Here is a 16,004-nt window from a genome sequence, read left to right as displayed (position 1 = left end):
GTCCCATAAAGCAGACCGAACTGAGCAAAGTGCAGAGGCAAAGTGTCATTGCTTGTCTTTAAAGAAAATTATGAGATGTGGCAGCTATATATAGTCATGCTGAAATAAAATCGTAGAGACAACCTACAATAGATCTGAAGCCGACCTAATTGTAGATTGAAACCTATGTGTGCAATCTTTAAAAGAAGACGTCTGGTTCTTATTTGTAGGATTGATGTGTGTGGCTGCTTGGCGAATGGTGTTTTGAAGGCCATCCTTATTCAACGATTGTTATTCAATACATGGTCTTGATTGCACTTTTGTTGGAAGAGCTGACCCATGGTTCGAAACATTGAGGGCCCAGGCCGTTTGCATGGGGAAGACTTGAGGGTCGAGTTCACAAAATACAAGGAAGAAGGCACTCCTTTGAAGAACCTTGGAAGGCTAAGCATGCACACTTGGAAGCCCTCATGTCCACATATTAAGGAGACATGGATTTTGATTGCTTAAGGAGTTGACACAGACAGCCTAAGGAAGTGCCTTAGAAGGTAGAAGAGAACCGCTATTTGTTGACTTTGGAGGATGATTATGCTCTTTGGAAACTGCTTTCCCACATTGGAGGAGAATTCTTGGGTTGTGTGCCCATTTTAAAGGGCCTTGGGTAACAGATTGTAAGACTTACGAAAGAAGTCATGCTGTTTACCCACCAAGAGTGGGTGACCCATAGGAGAAAAAAATTCTTCTCATTTGTCAGCCAGCCAACCAGCGGCCCATTTGAGTCATCCTTATATCTCAAAGATTTAGTGTATAGGGATTCCTCTCTTGAGTTGGCAATCAACCAACCTAGAGTGTGGGATTGGGTCACTGGGGTGACAGTGGGCGACTCATCTAAGTTACCATTAGGTCCTTAACTAGTGAATTGGTTCTTTTACACCTTTGGCGAAGATTTAAAGAGTAAAAGAATGAATGCCTAAGTCCCCAATGAAAAGATGTCATCTAGCATGCAAAACTTTAAAGTTCATGAAGTTTACTTTTCATTAAGTAGATAAGATAATTTTATTAGTGTCCAACAAATGACCACAATAGTAGGTCAATGGGGCCAAAAAAAACATCCAATGCAAGTATGAAGTGGCAGTGTCAAAGCAACTCCATGAACAATGCTAAAAGCAGAAAAAGAGAGATCAAGATCTTAGTATCCAGTTAAAAGCTAAATGTCTAGCTAAGATACAAAATATGGTCTTAGTTGAACTGATTTGGGACAACGTTCCTGGATTTTATTGTATATGAACAAAAGAATAATGATCTCTGAGAGAATAATGATCTCTGAGGGTCATTACTTTGCATCTAAGTTGTAAAGAGATGCTTAAATCAAGGTTTACTATTTACTGACAGTGTCAAATTGAGCTTAACATACACATTTCACATTTGTTTTCAAGCTAACCACCACTCATAAGATCTGCTTCTCCCCCTCACAATTGATATCCTTTCACATGTGTGCCATCGAGTATTATTATAGAGCTGACTTAATAAAAACTTCCAATTGTTTTCTGAATAAAGAAATTTCTACTATACCAGATACATAAAATTAATAGCTATGATTCTTCTCTTCAAATATTTTACCTGGCTCCCAGATACATCCAATCTTTTCACAGTTAGATCAGCTAGTTGAGCATATTCCAGCTGTGTTTGCAACCCAATATTTTGCATACTTTGAGAACTTTCATCTACAATCTCTGTCATCTGAACTTTGGAGATTTCCATATTAACCATCTCAACAAGAATATCCTGAGTATTTGGATCTCCTCCAGGCCCAGGCTCACCTGAAAACCTTCCACCATATGAACTACTAATGGAGCTCCATCTGACTTTTCCCTGTTTAACCTTTCCAACTCCAACCTTCACAGGAGAATTTCTTATGTTCAAAAGATCCCCCCATAGCTCTGATTTCAATGGACCTGCCACAGCCAGTTGTGAAGTTTGAGACGTCCTGTACCATGATGCACTGAACCTTAAATTTGGATTTCTCACCACAAAATTTCTGTTGAATGTGAAGTAGGATGTGAATGTGTCCACAGGTGAAAAAGTTGGTAGTTGGGAAGCAGATTTTACATCCAAGTGCCCAAAACAAGTCACATGTCCTCCATATTTCACTGCCACATCCATAGATGACAAAGCTTGACAAAGATTTGCCATTCAAAAGTTGTCTGTGGGAAAGATAGCTACATCAAAGCACCATACCGTTAGATGCAAATATAAACTTATTAAGACACTAGCACATATATGAACAGAGACAACAGCATAGACAGGAAACAACAAAACTAAGACACTTCAGTTGCTCTCTTCATTTTTGTCCAACAGAAGGTGTGATCAAATGTTACTATTTCAATAAGGTGTCTTCCATTCGTTCATTTCCTTTTACTAGCTTGTTCATATAACATGGTTTGAAGCCTTGCACAAATTCCCCAATCATACTGTATTTAAATTTAACTTCAAAAGGTTTGAGTTTTGAATTTATGATAATGAAACAGAATTAGCAGAGAATATGTTGCAAGCATGACTCGGAGAGCAGAATAGAAAATGCCAATACTTACAAGAACAAAAGATTGGCATTATGATCTTATTCATAACAGCTGTCTATTTACATATTGTTAGACACCTAATCATCAGGAATTGGGCAAGAAAATTGTAAATATGTAAATTAAGGAAAATTGAAGAGTTAGAATAGGAAGTGACCTTGGTATATGAATCCCAAAGGTCACACCTCCTAATGTTATATAATAATGTTTACATTAATGTAAATCAACATTCAAGAGTTATTGCTTGGCCTCACATGGTATCAAAACCACAGGTTCCAAGTTTAGGCCTTTTTGCCCACTCTCTGTCACTCTGCCACTTCTTTGCAGATTCCCTGACCTGTCTCCTCTTCCAGTGTGTGTTACCCATGCCCAGACCTATCTTCCTACATGTGTTACCCTACCATGCTCGACGCTTGTCCATGCTGGATGTTTGGTCTCCCTTCTGCTCGCAGTTATCTTGGTTGTTAGTAACTAGACCTATCTTGCAGGCCTTCCATTCCTCTGCTGCAAATAGTCTTGATTCCTAACAACAGGCTCTGGTTATTGAAAACCCTCGTGCCCATATGTGCTATTGTCCTCGTCCCATTTTCTTTTCCTCTCAGTTAACATGTGCATGTTATGGTTTTTTCTTATATATGATTTGGAAACATGCTCATTCTCCTTCCTAGTATCACTTGTGGGGAGACATTGAGCGTGCACCTCGCACACATCTTCCTGAAATTAAAAGAGCGCTTCCAAACACTGTCGTGAGAACGTGGATCCATTTGGGCATACCTTGGGGCCTTTTGTTTTAAACCTTCTTCCTCTTTCGGGGCATATCTCTTGTTTTCACTTAGAGGAAGAGATTGATTCTATATGGTTTTCATAGAACAACTTTGCACGCATGCTTGCAAAGACAAATGTAATTGCAGGAGGAGAGTCTGTTCGTGCATATCCCTAGTAAATTGTGCCTCACTCTCAGAGCATCACAGACTGTCTCATGCTACCCCCAATTTTGTTAAAAAAAATAGTTTTCAGATAAGGAATGCCTTTAGCGGATCCTATGACAGATCCCCTTTGTGTAATGCAGTCTCTGCAACAGCGTCGCTTGACAGGATTTTTGGCTATGATGGTTTTGACGAGAATGCTTCACCATGCCAGCACTTGAATTATCTCTATAAGGCAAAGGTGAAGTGAAGGCATCACAGATTTGTTGAGGGTTCGGATCACAGTGAACCAAACTATGGTGAGACCTAGCAGAAATCGGTGGTCATTGATTTGTTGCACCTACAGATTGCATTCAGGTATCATCACGCTTCAAAATTTCTATTGATACATATAAGGTTCTGAATAGTATACATATGATTTAAATTTTAAAGTTTGATATTTGAGGTGTTTCTTTTTTTAAAACGAGATTGATACATAGAGTGGTGCTTGGTGTAACAAACAAAGACACATTGCAACAGTTTTTTTTTTTACAAAGAAATATTTATAACTTTTTTTCAATAGAGATTATTATTGCACTGGCCTGACCTTTGTTCGAAGGTGCATTTTCTCATCTCTATCGTTGGTGTTGTGCTGACTAGAAAAGAGAACTACCAAGAATGGTCCAGAAAGATTAGGCACACCCTTATCTTTAATGACTTATGGAAAGGCATCTGTGAAGGAGAAGGTGACAATGCACCTGTCAAGCCCACATCAGATAAGGAACTAGCCATTTGGGAGAACAAGGACAACAAGGCCTATGCCTTAATTGCTGCTTCTGTAAGTGAAGAGGTGAGTCGTCATATTATTCCAATTACAAATGCTTATGATGCATTGAAGAAGTTAAAAGATTTATATGACTCACACTCAAAATTGGAAGTAGTTCAATTGATGATTAAGCTCTTCACCCTGGAGTTGAAGGACGATGACCCCTTCACCCTAGCCTTAGAGATTAGAGCCATCATGAATGATGTAGAAGCTACTGGAGTTAAAATGGACATTACTCTCACAGCCTTTATGAAGACCCTTTATCCTACATAATGTCACTATCTTGAATCCTTACAAGCTAGTGCCCAACTCAAGGATGTTACTTTTGACACTCTTGTGGAGAAGTTTGCAGGACGAGAGAAGGATTTTGGGAAGAGGAAGACAACTCCTCAGTCCCCTGAAGAAGCAGTGTGTCTTCAACAACAAAAAGAAAAATCAATCACGAGATTCTCCTAAAGGAAGAGGCAGTAGAAGAGGATGTGGAAGAAGGAATCAAACAGACAGCCATCAAAGAGAAAGGTCCGATCTCCACTACATTTGCTATGATAGAAATGGACATGATGCATAAACATGCAGAATCCCGTGAGAAAGAATCAAGCCAGGATGCAAAGAAGACAAAGGTAAAACACCAAATCCAGCAAAAGGTGAAGTACATGAATCTGCTCATTACATTGTTTCCCATTGCAATATTTGACTAATTACAGATTTGCTTCATACTGCATTTGCTTCTTGGAAAGATGCATGGCTGCTTGATACAGGTGCAACCTGCCATATGCCCTTTCAGAAAGACTTCTTTGAATACCTCAGTGATAATGTAGATGGAGCAATTCACTTTGCAAAACAAGTCAAGTCTCAAGCCATCTGGACTTGGCACCATCAAGCTTAAACTGTCTATACTCCTGACTTTCTTCTACATGATGTACTCCACCTTCCAAAACTGTGGAGAAACTTATCCCTTGTTCACATTCGCCAGCAACGACACTCCATTCATATATTTGATGCCAAAGTTGAGATAAGAAAAGCGTCAAAAAACACAGTTGTCATGACTGGAATAGAGGGGGAAATATTGCTAAACTTGCAAGGAACATCTGCTCGTGCACAAAACTTTGCATGTAGTTCTCAATACAATGAAGGTACATTGCCATCCAGTCTTCTATGGCATGCAAGATTTGGACATCTTAATTATGACAATCTTTGTTTGTTGAAAAGAAATGGTGTTTCTAGTTTGCCAACTATTCCAAGGAAACTGAAGCAATGTGATGCTTGTATCCTAGGAAAACATAGCAAATAACCATTTCATGATTCTGTTTCCATAGCACGTAGAAAGCTTGCATTGATTCATTCTAATTTGTGTGGCCTTATTCCTATTCCTTCTGCAAATGGAATAAATATATGATGACTTTTATTGATGATTACACCAGGATGTGTTGGGTATACTTGTTGAAAAGTAAATCAAAAGCTTTTGAAACTTTCAGAAATTTTCATGCATGGATTGAAAATGATGCACAATCACATATTGGCTCTCTTCATATTGATAATGGAAAATAATATACTTCTAATGAATTTGAAAACTATCTTCGCCAACGTGGGATGTAATATCAGAATGAATTTGAAAACTATCTTCGCCAAAGTGGGATGTAACATCAGATTATTGTTCCTTACAATCCTTAACAAAATGGTGTAGCTAAAAGAATGAACAAGACTATCTAAAATATGGTTCGCTCAATGACGTTCTTCAAAAATGTAAAGTTGATGTTTTGGGCTCATGTAGCTCTTTGTGCAGTATATATCAAAAACAAATGTCCATCTCATGTTCTCAAAAACAAGATTCCTTATGAAATGTGGTATGGCCACATTCCTTTAGTAAGGCATCTTAGGATTTTTGGTTCCACCTGCTATGCCTTGATTCCTAAGGAACAAAGAAGCAAGCTTAATGCAAGGAGTTGAAAGTGCATCTTCTTGGGGTATTCAGATACCACCAAAGCATATCGTCTCTACAATGAAGTAAATAAGAATTTTATATTGTCTAGAGATGTGATTTTTCTTGAATCTTCCAAGACTGACAATACTGTTGAACGGCAATTTGATCGTTTGGATAAATTAAGACATGCAAAAACTTATCATAAATTTGATAATGAGATTCCACATCTTGAAGGGGGAATCCCTATCTTGGATCAATCTATGGAATTTCCTTCTGAAGCGTTGTCTCCCCCTCATGAACTTTCGCCCACTCCCTCAAATCAGGAAGACCCTTTAAGTGATGTGATTGAGAGGATTGGAAAACTAAACCTTAATGCATCCCCATCTCAATCAATAGAGTAACTTGGACCATCTCAAAAAGGTCCCCCAAAATGGCTCACCAAAACACTTGAAAGTGTTCACCCTAATAAAGTTGAAAAGACATGAACTAGAAGTTCCACCAGACAAAATGGAGGTGATGTAGATGATTTTGTTTTGTTGATGGTATCGATGTTTCATATGATTGTGAATTGAATTTGTTTACTAAGGTTCAACTAACTTCTTTCAAAGAAGTCGCTTCTCATGATGAATAGAAAGAAGCAATGCAAAAGGAGTATGATGCTCTCATAAAGAATAGACCATGGAAGTTGGTGGACCCTCGATTTGGAACCAAACCTATTGTCTGCAAGTGGGTCTACAAGAACAAGTATAAATCAAATGGCTCGCTTGACAAGCACAAAGCAAGGCTCATGGAAAAAGGATTTGCACATAAATAAGGTGTTGATCATGAGGAGAACTTTGACCCCACAACAAAATGGGCCACCATCCAGACTCTCTTTGCCTTGGCAACTCAGAATGGATGGAAAGTTCATCAGATGGATGTGAAGACTACTTTCTTGAATGGAGACTTGAAAGAAAATGTCTTCATGTCTCAACCAAAAGGCTTTGTTGTGAAGGGACAAGAATAGAAAGTATGTAAACTCATCAAATCCTTATATGGTCTAAAACAAGCACCACGAGCCTGGTATGAAAAATTGATTGAGCATCTTCTGAAATTAAATTTCAAACACTTTAATCTAGATGATACAACTCTATTTGTCAAGAAAGTTGGCAAAACAATTGTTTATCTTGTGGTATATGTAGATGATCTGTTGATAACAGGGAACAATGAAAACTATATTGCATCCATAAAAAAAAGAGATGAAGAAAGGATTTGAGATGATAGATTTGGGACACCTTCACTACTACTTGGGCATTGACATGACCCAACATCCAAGTTATATATTCTTATCTCAAAATTACATTGGAGAATTGTTGAACAAGTTTGGCATGGCTGAATGTAGTCCTTTGTCCACTCCAATAAAACAAATTTGAAGCTCACATCTAAAGAAGAAAATGAAATTGAGGATGCAACTAAGTATAGACAGCTTGCGGGAACTATTATCTACCTCACCATTACTAGACTAGACATTTCATTTGTTGTTGGAATCCTTTCCAGGTTTATGCAAACACCTTGTGAAGGACATTGGTATGTTGCAAAACGAGTTGTAAATTACTTGAAAGGAACTCAAGGCTTTGGACTCAAATATTCACAAGTGGATGACTTCGACTTGATTGGATATTCTGATTCAAACTTTTATGGAGATAAGTGTTGAAAAATGTAACTATGTTTGGTCTTCATAATTATCTTTGTACTTGTATCAATATGTATTTCTTGTAAAAAGCAAAAAGATGAATAAAAAATGTATTATTATTATTATTTTTCTAGTCAAAGCATGTTCTTCAGTCTTCCAAGTCTATTGGGTCAAGAAAAAAATTTATCATGTGTCAAACTCCCATTTGGACTATTTGTAATGAAAGAAAAACATTATTTTTTAGTCAAAAGAGTCATTTTGTCCCACAAGACCAAGTCAGCCCTAGCTTGTCAATTCAACCTTGAAGAGGCCTAATTCGACTTCTTAGTGTTGAAATTTGGCAGCTCAGGGAGGAATTCCCTCCATTGGGAAGCCTTCCTCATCAGGAGAAGCCCCTACTAGCCCTTCGAAGAGTTTAATTTGGTCAAGGAAAAATATTATTTTTTATGTAAAACCCACATGTGCACAAAAGTACAAGTCGTCCTTGTTACCCACCACCTATGGGTAGTACCCATAGAAAAAAAAATTCTCCTAGATTGTCCTTAGCCGGCAACCAGCAGTCCCTTGCAGCCACCAGATAGCTCGATGTGCCACCACTATCTCCGCCACCTGAGCTAGTCATATACTCCCTCGCCCATCTGTTATGACCGTATGTTTGAACGTGGGCCTTCCAACCCTGAAGGTATGGCTTTTCATGTGTGGGGGGGTTCAGCGAAAAGAGTGGGATTGGTTTGTACTTTTGTCTCCTTTGTCCAATTTGATGGTTAACCTTATATCCTAGTCCCGTGCGATATCCTTTATTAGCTACTAGCTTTAAGGGTGGCACTACATGGGAAACCCCGATTTTGGTTGCATTGTCCCGCTCCCCCACACCATATACATCACTCCCCTTCGCTCATTATAACCCTATTCACCATGTTTCCCATCTAGGTCCACATTTGTCCATTAGGTCCACAAGGAGTTAGCCTCCCCTTCCCCTTGTCCACACCTTGGGTCAGGCTTGGAACAATGCCCCGGAGGTTGATGCAACTAGAAAGAAAAGAAAAAACATAATTTGGTCACTCTCAATAGGATATGTACCATAAAATGCAAAAGATGGTCGAGATATCCAAATTTAGCACATGGGCAAAAGCCAATATGAGCTCTAGCCCTATCATTATGGCCATCACCCTAGTTCCTAGGACCCCTCATATTGGCTCCTTTCATCATTAAGGAATCCATGATTGTCCCATCCCCTGGTAGGGGACGAACTGCCCCACTTTAAGGGGGTATTCATTGTTATATTTCACAAATCATGCTCTCATCCTCTAGAGCTCTGAGTAGTTATAAAAGAAAAATCAATAAAAGGCAAAAGGCATATGAAGGAAGTTGGAAAAACAAAGGTCGGGGTAACTCATGTACCACTATTGCTCCCTCCTACATTCACACACCCAAGTGGGGGCTTCCCTTATTATAGCTACCCTTGTACTGTAGCATGTGGCTTGGAGCTTTCCCCTAGCGCCCTAATCCATTCCATCATTATTTCACATGCCACCTGCCATTTTACGGATGTACCATGGACATGTCACTCCCTTAGAAGCTAAAACCACCTAATAGGGTCCTTAGTTAACCTCCTTCTTGAACTTGCAGACACTTGTACGTTCTAAAGCCCACTATGGAAGGGCATGCCACTTGAAGTGTCCACTTGGATCCATAATTTGTAAGCTCATTTACTCAATTGCACTAATGTTTGGTTATACTGGAAGGTGAGGGGACGCATTAGATATACAGGATTGCAAATGGATCTTTATCTTGGATTTGGTCTCCCTATATGGGAACCAAGCCCTCCAAAGGGTCATATTGGCATTTGTAGGGTGAGCATTCACAGCCATGGGCCTCCACCATAGCAGGGACCAGATTGTCACTTCATGGGATCCTTTAGTTCCGCTCATTGCTTGCTCGTGTTCCATTTATCTGACGATGATGATGCACCTGGACCATCTTGCCCAGTCGGCTACACTCTTGCACCACACACTTGGCAGCTGAGCCAGGGCCCAGGTGAGGGTGTGTCCCACCATGGGAGACAATGGAAGGGCTTGCATCATTCTTTCAGCCCTTACAGATGGGATACAGGCTTGTTTGATCCATTTGGAGACCCATGATGATGCCCCCACAGCCACTTGGGGGCACCACAAGTCATTTGCTAGGATATTAAGGGGCCACCCTCTTTATCACTATGTTTGGAGCCCATTCACTCATTTTGGCACACATTGGACTCCACTAGGCCTCTTCAATGGCCCTTCAATCTATTATATCTATAATTTTGCCCTCTTTAGAGGCTTATTTTTGTATTATGGAGCTATCTTGGTGGGCTTGTCACCAAGTTATGTTATTTTTGCACATTATTTTATTAGTTGGGGTATTATTAGGCCTAATTAGGCAAATTGAACCCCTTAAGGAGGATATATATTGATGTGATGATCATTTCATTTGATGATCACTTGGATTTGGATCATTATCTCTTCTTGAGAATTTTGCTAGACCTATTGATGGACGAATTGGAATCTTGATGCATTTAGATATTTGGAAAGGCTTGTCTTTAATATTGGAGCTTCAATTTTTGTCTCTATTGATGATTGGAAGATTTCGCTATACTTGTGTCTTTTTCATGGTCTACTTCACATTTTGTCACTTGTATAATGTATGAAGAATTTTCGCTCATGAAGCTAGTGTAGTTGCCTTAATGAAATGCGAATTTGTTAATCTTGTCTTTGTGAGGGTTTTTCATATGTTTCATGCAAAGTATAGTGAATGAATGTCCTAGGGGTATATGATTGTTCATAATTGTCTTGATAAGTCATTAATTGCAACATCAAAGAAGTATAAATTTTCCTAGTAACCTAATTGTTGCCCTTAAAGAGTTGTTGGGGAACTCCTTGATTGGGTATAAGAATCTTTAAACATCAAATCTCATTGACTCCATTCTCCCAAGAGGCTAGACACTGGTTGATCACCAAACGAAGGTTTTTCTCACCTACTTTTCTCTTTTATAAGCCCTAACCCTAGTAGGCTTCCTAGGGCATCACACGAAATCCATTGTAGCCATCCAAAATTGATGAAATTTGGTTTAGAACTGCGCTCATGTGTCCTTGAGAGGTCCTCCAAATTTGAAGCCATTCCAATGGTTGAATCTCAAGTTTTGCCAAGCCCTAGTCCAAGAACCATTCTCCCTAGGTCTCACTTTGTTAGTGGCTTCTTCAAGGATCATTGCATTGAAAATTAAAGTCAAATTTCATCTCCTTGATCCCTTTCTTCTTCCTTACTTGGTCAAGACTCCTTTGTTTGAAGTTTCATCCCAAACCCTTGATCTTGTTTGGGTCCACTAGGGCTTCTTTGTGGTCCCGCAACCTTGTCACTCCAATTTCACAAGGATTGCTTGGAAATGCTACTCTTCTAGGATTCTTTGGTCTACGGCACTTCACATCAAGAAATGCTCCTCTACCCTAGGTCTAGGTCTCTTTCTAGCCCTTCTTAGAGAGTCATTCATTTTGCTTCTAAAGTAAGCAATCCCCATCATTAGAGTTTCTCCTTTGAATAGGCTCTTGGAATCACTAACTACACACCATTTATATATTTCTCCTAGTGATTTCCCTATTACCAAGGCTCCTCCCATTGGTGAAAGTCCATAAAGAGCAGGGAGCTTTAGATGGTGATGGTGGGCTATTACTCCATTGTTGCCACTTGACCTAGTAATCGCTCTATAGGAAGCCTGTTGAAAAATGTAATTAGTGTCGGTGTAGTTGTATTTCAGTCATGATGTAATGTATTTGTCAAAAGAAAGAAAAAGAAATTTTATTATAAAAGAAATTCACTTATTAAAGCATGGGTTTCATGCTTGGATCAATGGTTGTTAGGTCAAAGTCTCCATTGTAGGCTTCTAGGGTATATGTCAATTGTCCTTGTCCATGTCATTATGTAATAGACATTTCTTGGGCTTCTTGAGTCAAGAAAAAGAATTATGTTGTATAAAATAAGTCATTTAGGCATCCTCCACCAAGTCGGCCTAATTGAGGGGCAAAATCTACTATATAAGGGTACCAACTTGACCTCATTTGGAGCACATCACCAACACGTTCGATCTGCAGTTGTTGGACGCAAAAAATGGTGCGAGATTCAAGGAAGAAGAAGAAAACCCCAGCAAAGGAGAAGGAGGTCTTTGTCAAGCATAAGAAGTTGAAATTTCTCTCTTTGTCTCACATATGCGAAGTTGTTGGGTTGCTGGAAGGGCCGAAATTGTAGTACTATTGCTGGGTCGAAGTTCCGGAGTAGATGGGCCGAAATTTTGGAGTTGTTCGAGGTCGAAATTCTAGATTGTTGCTAGGCTGAAGTTGCTGGACAAGAAGAGACTACTGGAGTTTGTTGAATCATTTTGGAAGGCTAACTTGGTGGAGGAGGAAGGTCTTTTGGGTCTAAGGTCTTGGTCTATTTCAATTTGATTAGTGGAAGAGTTTGATTGGGTTTTCCCCTAGAGAGGGGTTTTAGCCCTGGCTAAGTGCCTACATCTGGTGTCATTGATCTTCATGTTTTGTTTTGATGATTGCTTGATGAAACTAAGATAAAAGAAGAACATAAAGAGAAGATAATAAAACTACAAGAATATCACAAGTAATTATGAACATAAGAATATCTTTCTACCTTTATGGTTTTCTAACATGGGATCAAAGCTAAGGTGAGAAAGGAAGAAAAACATAAAAAGGCAACTTGAAGATCTACTAAGGAAAAGGGGATCAAAGGAAAGCCATTAAGGAAAAGGATTATATAAGAAGAGAAGCCTACTATCTATAGAGACTATGTCAACTACAATGAAGGGAGAAAATAAGCTAGAAGGAGCCTCCAATTACAAGGCATGGAAAAAGAGGATAGATCTTATCCTCGCTAAGCATAAATTCCTGGATCGTGTTCAAGGAAAAGTCAAGAAACCTACAGATGATGTAAGAAAGGAAAAATTCAGAGAAACTGAAATCTTGGCCATGAATCTGATAGTAGATGGAGTAAAGGACAACCTAATCCCATACATATCCAACATAGACTGTGCTCAAGAAATGTATGAAGCTCTCTCCAAGTTATTCACCATCAAAGAACATTGGTCAGATAGCTAGCCTCAAGAATGAACTAAGGCCAATAAAGATGACAAAAGATGATACTACATCATCATATTTTGTAAGGATATCTAGAATAAGAGATGAACTCCAAGCAATAGATGAAGTTGTACTAGAAAAAGAACTTGTGATTGTTGCTCTTCTAGGTCTACCAAAATCTTGGAGTTCTTGTGAATCAGGAATTAGCAGTTGGAGGAATACACCAACCTTTGAACAAATGTGGAATGCATGCAGTCAAGAAGAACCCTGAATATCATTAGTAAACAACAAAAAGGAGGATGAAGAAGACAACACCTCTAATCCCTATTCTACTCATCACAAAAAAAGAAGGGAACATTCAAGAAGTTCAAAGAACCAAGGAAGAAAGTTGACCTATCCAAGATTGAATTCTACAATTGTCATAAGATGGGTTATTACAAAAGTCATTGTCCTGAAGATCCAAGGAATAAGAAGAGAGATCGAGAACATGCAAACATTGTTGTTGAAGCTCCACCAAAGAAGAACAAGAATGAAGAATCTGAAGTCAAAGATCTATGTTCTAGAGACTCTTAGGGATATTATCCCTTGCATATCCTTCTACTTTAAGTTCTGCAATGTTTTCCTTTATGTTTTGATTTTCATTGTTCATATATTCAATAGTTGTAGGTATCCCTCAAAAAGATTGGATTAAGAGGGAGCCTTCACTATTTTACCAAAAGATAAGTATATTGTTCTTTGTTTTATCTTTCATGATTGGTTTCCTCCTCAGATCGAGATTTTCTTTGTTAAAATTGGCAACCAGGGCCAAACTCCATGTGGGTCATCTTATTCATGGCTGATAATATTTTTATTAGACTCCTCTCATCGAGAGGTGTAGGATTGATCTAAAGATCATCCGATTCCGATAAGTATTTATGGAGATATGAATTTATTTTGATTATAGAATAATTATCAAGCCGACCAGCAACTCATGTAGGCTCAGAAGCCCAACAGTCGCATCTATTCAATCATCAACAGTTGTGTATAAATACAGGAGGTCTTTTCCTCATTTGGACTCATTCAACTCATCACATCTCTCTCTCTCCCCTACGCAAAAAAGAGGCTCTTCTCCTACTGCGCAGAAAGAGACTCCTCTCTCACACATGTGGAAGGAAGGTGCAAAATTTAGGGCTGCAACTGCAGAACCAAAGTCTGACTAGCGTTGAGCAGAAGACTCCCTCCTCAGAACTGCGTTGTAGGTCCATCTGGATCTCCTCCGAAGGCCGCATTTTTTGGTGGAGGAATCAAGTCGATCCAACAGTTGGTTTGCAAGATATTGTTTGCGCTAGTTTGGCTGATCTACGGTTTGTTGCTGCTGATGTAAATCAGATTTATGTACTATTTCTCTCTGCTGAATTATTGAAAATAAAGGAAGATTTGATCAAAGGGTTTCCCCACACTGGGTTTGTCCCTGGCTAGCCGCCACATCCTGTGTCTCTTGTCTTGGCTTGTTTTCTGCTGATCGTTTAATGTTCTATCTGCACTTTACTTTATGTACATGTGATTGCTAATCTATGGATAATAATAAGAAAGATAAGTAAACTGCTATAAGCATAGAACATACCATAACTTAACATGGTATCAAAGCTGAGGTGAAGACAAAGCCCGAGCAAGAGCAAGAGCAATCACCAAAGAGAAGATTGGCAAGGCTATCCTAAAAGAACTATGGGGTCCTCAACACTCTTCCCTGCCGAAGACAAGCTTCGTGAGAAAGTTGACTATCACAGATGGAAGATGTCTATCGATCTAACCTTAGAAGATCAAGGAGTGTTGGACCATGTGAGAGGCAATATTGTTGAGCCTCCATCAAATGCACCCGCTGCTGCCAGGAACAAATGGAAAACCGGTGAAGTCAAAACAAAGAAGATCATCCGAGATTCTATCGACAAGCGCTTGGTGGCCTACATCTCCGACCTGAACACCTCCAAGGAAATCTACGATAGACTGGTGAGTTTATTTAAAGTTAATGATGCAAATCAAGTTTTGTTTCTTAGAAATAAGCTGAAGAAAATTAAGAAGGGCAAAGATGAGAGTATGCAAGCATACTTCTTAAGAATCACTGAGATGAAGAATGATCTCCTATCTATTGGGGAGACTATTACTGATAGGGAAATGGCACTCACAACTCTTGGAGGATTACCATCCAAATGGTACGTGTTCAGGACTACTCTTCTGAACAATAATGTAATTCCTGGTTTCGAGGAATTAATGGCTAGATGCATTCAAGAAGAAACAAAGGTAGAAGAGCAAGAAATGCCCATGCCTAAAGGTCCTCCTGCTGCCTTTTCTTCTCTCAAGAAGAAAGGTTGGACCTAAGGGTGGAAGAAAAAGACGATGTTACATTTGCGATAAAGCACGTCACTATGCAAGGGAGTGCCCTAATAGAAAGGACTCACACCGGGACGATGATCAAAATCCCTCTCATGGCAATCAAAGTAATGGCAAATTCAATAGCAAAGGTAAAAGGAGTGCTGGAAATCAAGGAAGAGGACAACCATTCAAGAAGGCTAGAAATTCCAGGTATGAATCCAACATTGTTGAAAATAAGCAGGATGAATATTATCTACCAGTTGCTCTATCTACCTCTGCTCCTTCAGACTCAATGGGAATTTGGCTCATTGATAGTGGTGCCTCAAGGCACTTCACTGGTTACAAAGAAGTCCTCCATAATCTGATAGAGAAAGAAACTAACCTGTTTGGAGATAATATGAAATATCCCGTGAAAGGTGTAGGCAATGTCTCTCTCAAATTGAATCAAAGTAATACAATCCACTTACAAGATGTATTATATGTACCTGACCTCAAAAGAACCTGGTGTCCATCTCGGCAATGGAAGACAAAGGCTACAAGGTGATATTCAGCGATGGCAAGGTATGTGTATGGAAAAACAATGTTAAAGATGCCTTCACTCTTGGGTTTCGAGTTGATTCATTATATCAGGTCGAAGGAAGTCCACTAGGTGTAATGTC

The 16,004-nt window shown here is 39.2% G+C and overlaps 1 protein-coding gene across 2 annotated transcripts in view; it reads right to left on the bottom strand.

The window, feature by feature from the left end:
• Window positions 1-16,004, bottom strand: part of LOC149254914 (uncharacterized) — a 218,814-nt gene that overhangs the window by 127,573 nt on the left and 75,237 nt on the right. The window contains exon 2 of one of the 2 annotated variants that reach the window (XM_089460276.1): window positions 1,600-2,183. In XM_089460276.1, the coding sequence (XP_089316402.1) occupies window positions 1,600-2,172 (573 nt within the window). In that variant the 5' untranslated portion in view covers window positions 2,173-2,183. Of the gene's footprint in view, window positions 1-1,599; window positions 2,199-16,004 lie in introns of both variants that reach the window. The other variant, XM_089460275.1, reaches the window with a different exon arrangement.

The sequence above is a fragment of the Pinus tabuliformis genome, chromosome 7 (genome assembly GCF_031772625.1).
Source record: "Pinus tabuliformis cultivar Carrire ecotype Pingquan chromosome 7, CPIR1, whole genome shotgun sequence".
NCBI classification, from domain to species: Eukaryota; Viridiplantae; Streptophyta; class Pinopsida; order Pinales; family Pinaceae; genus Pinus; species Pinus tabuliformis.
This window is presented reverse-complemented; position numbering and strand designations above follow the sequence as displayed.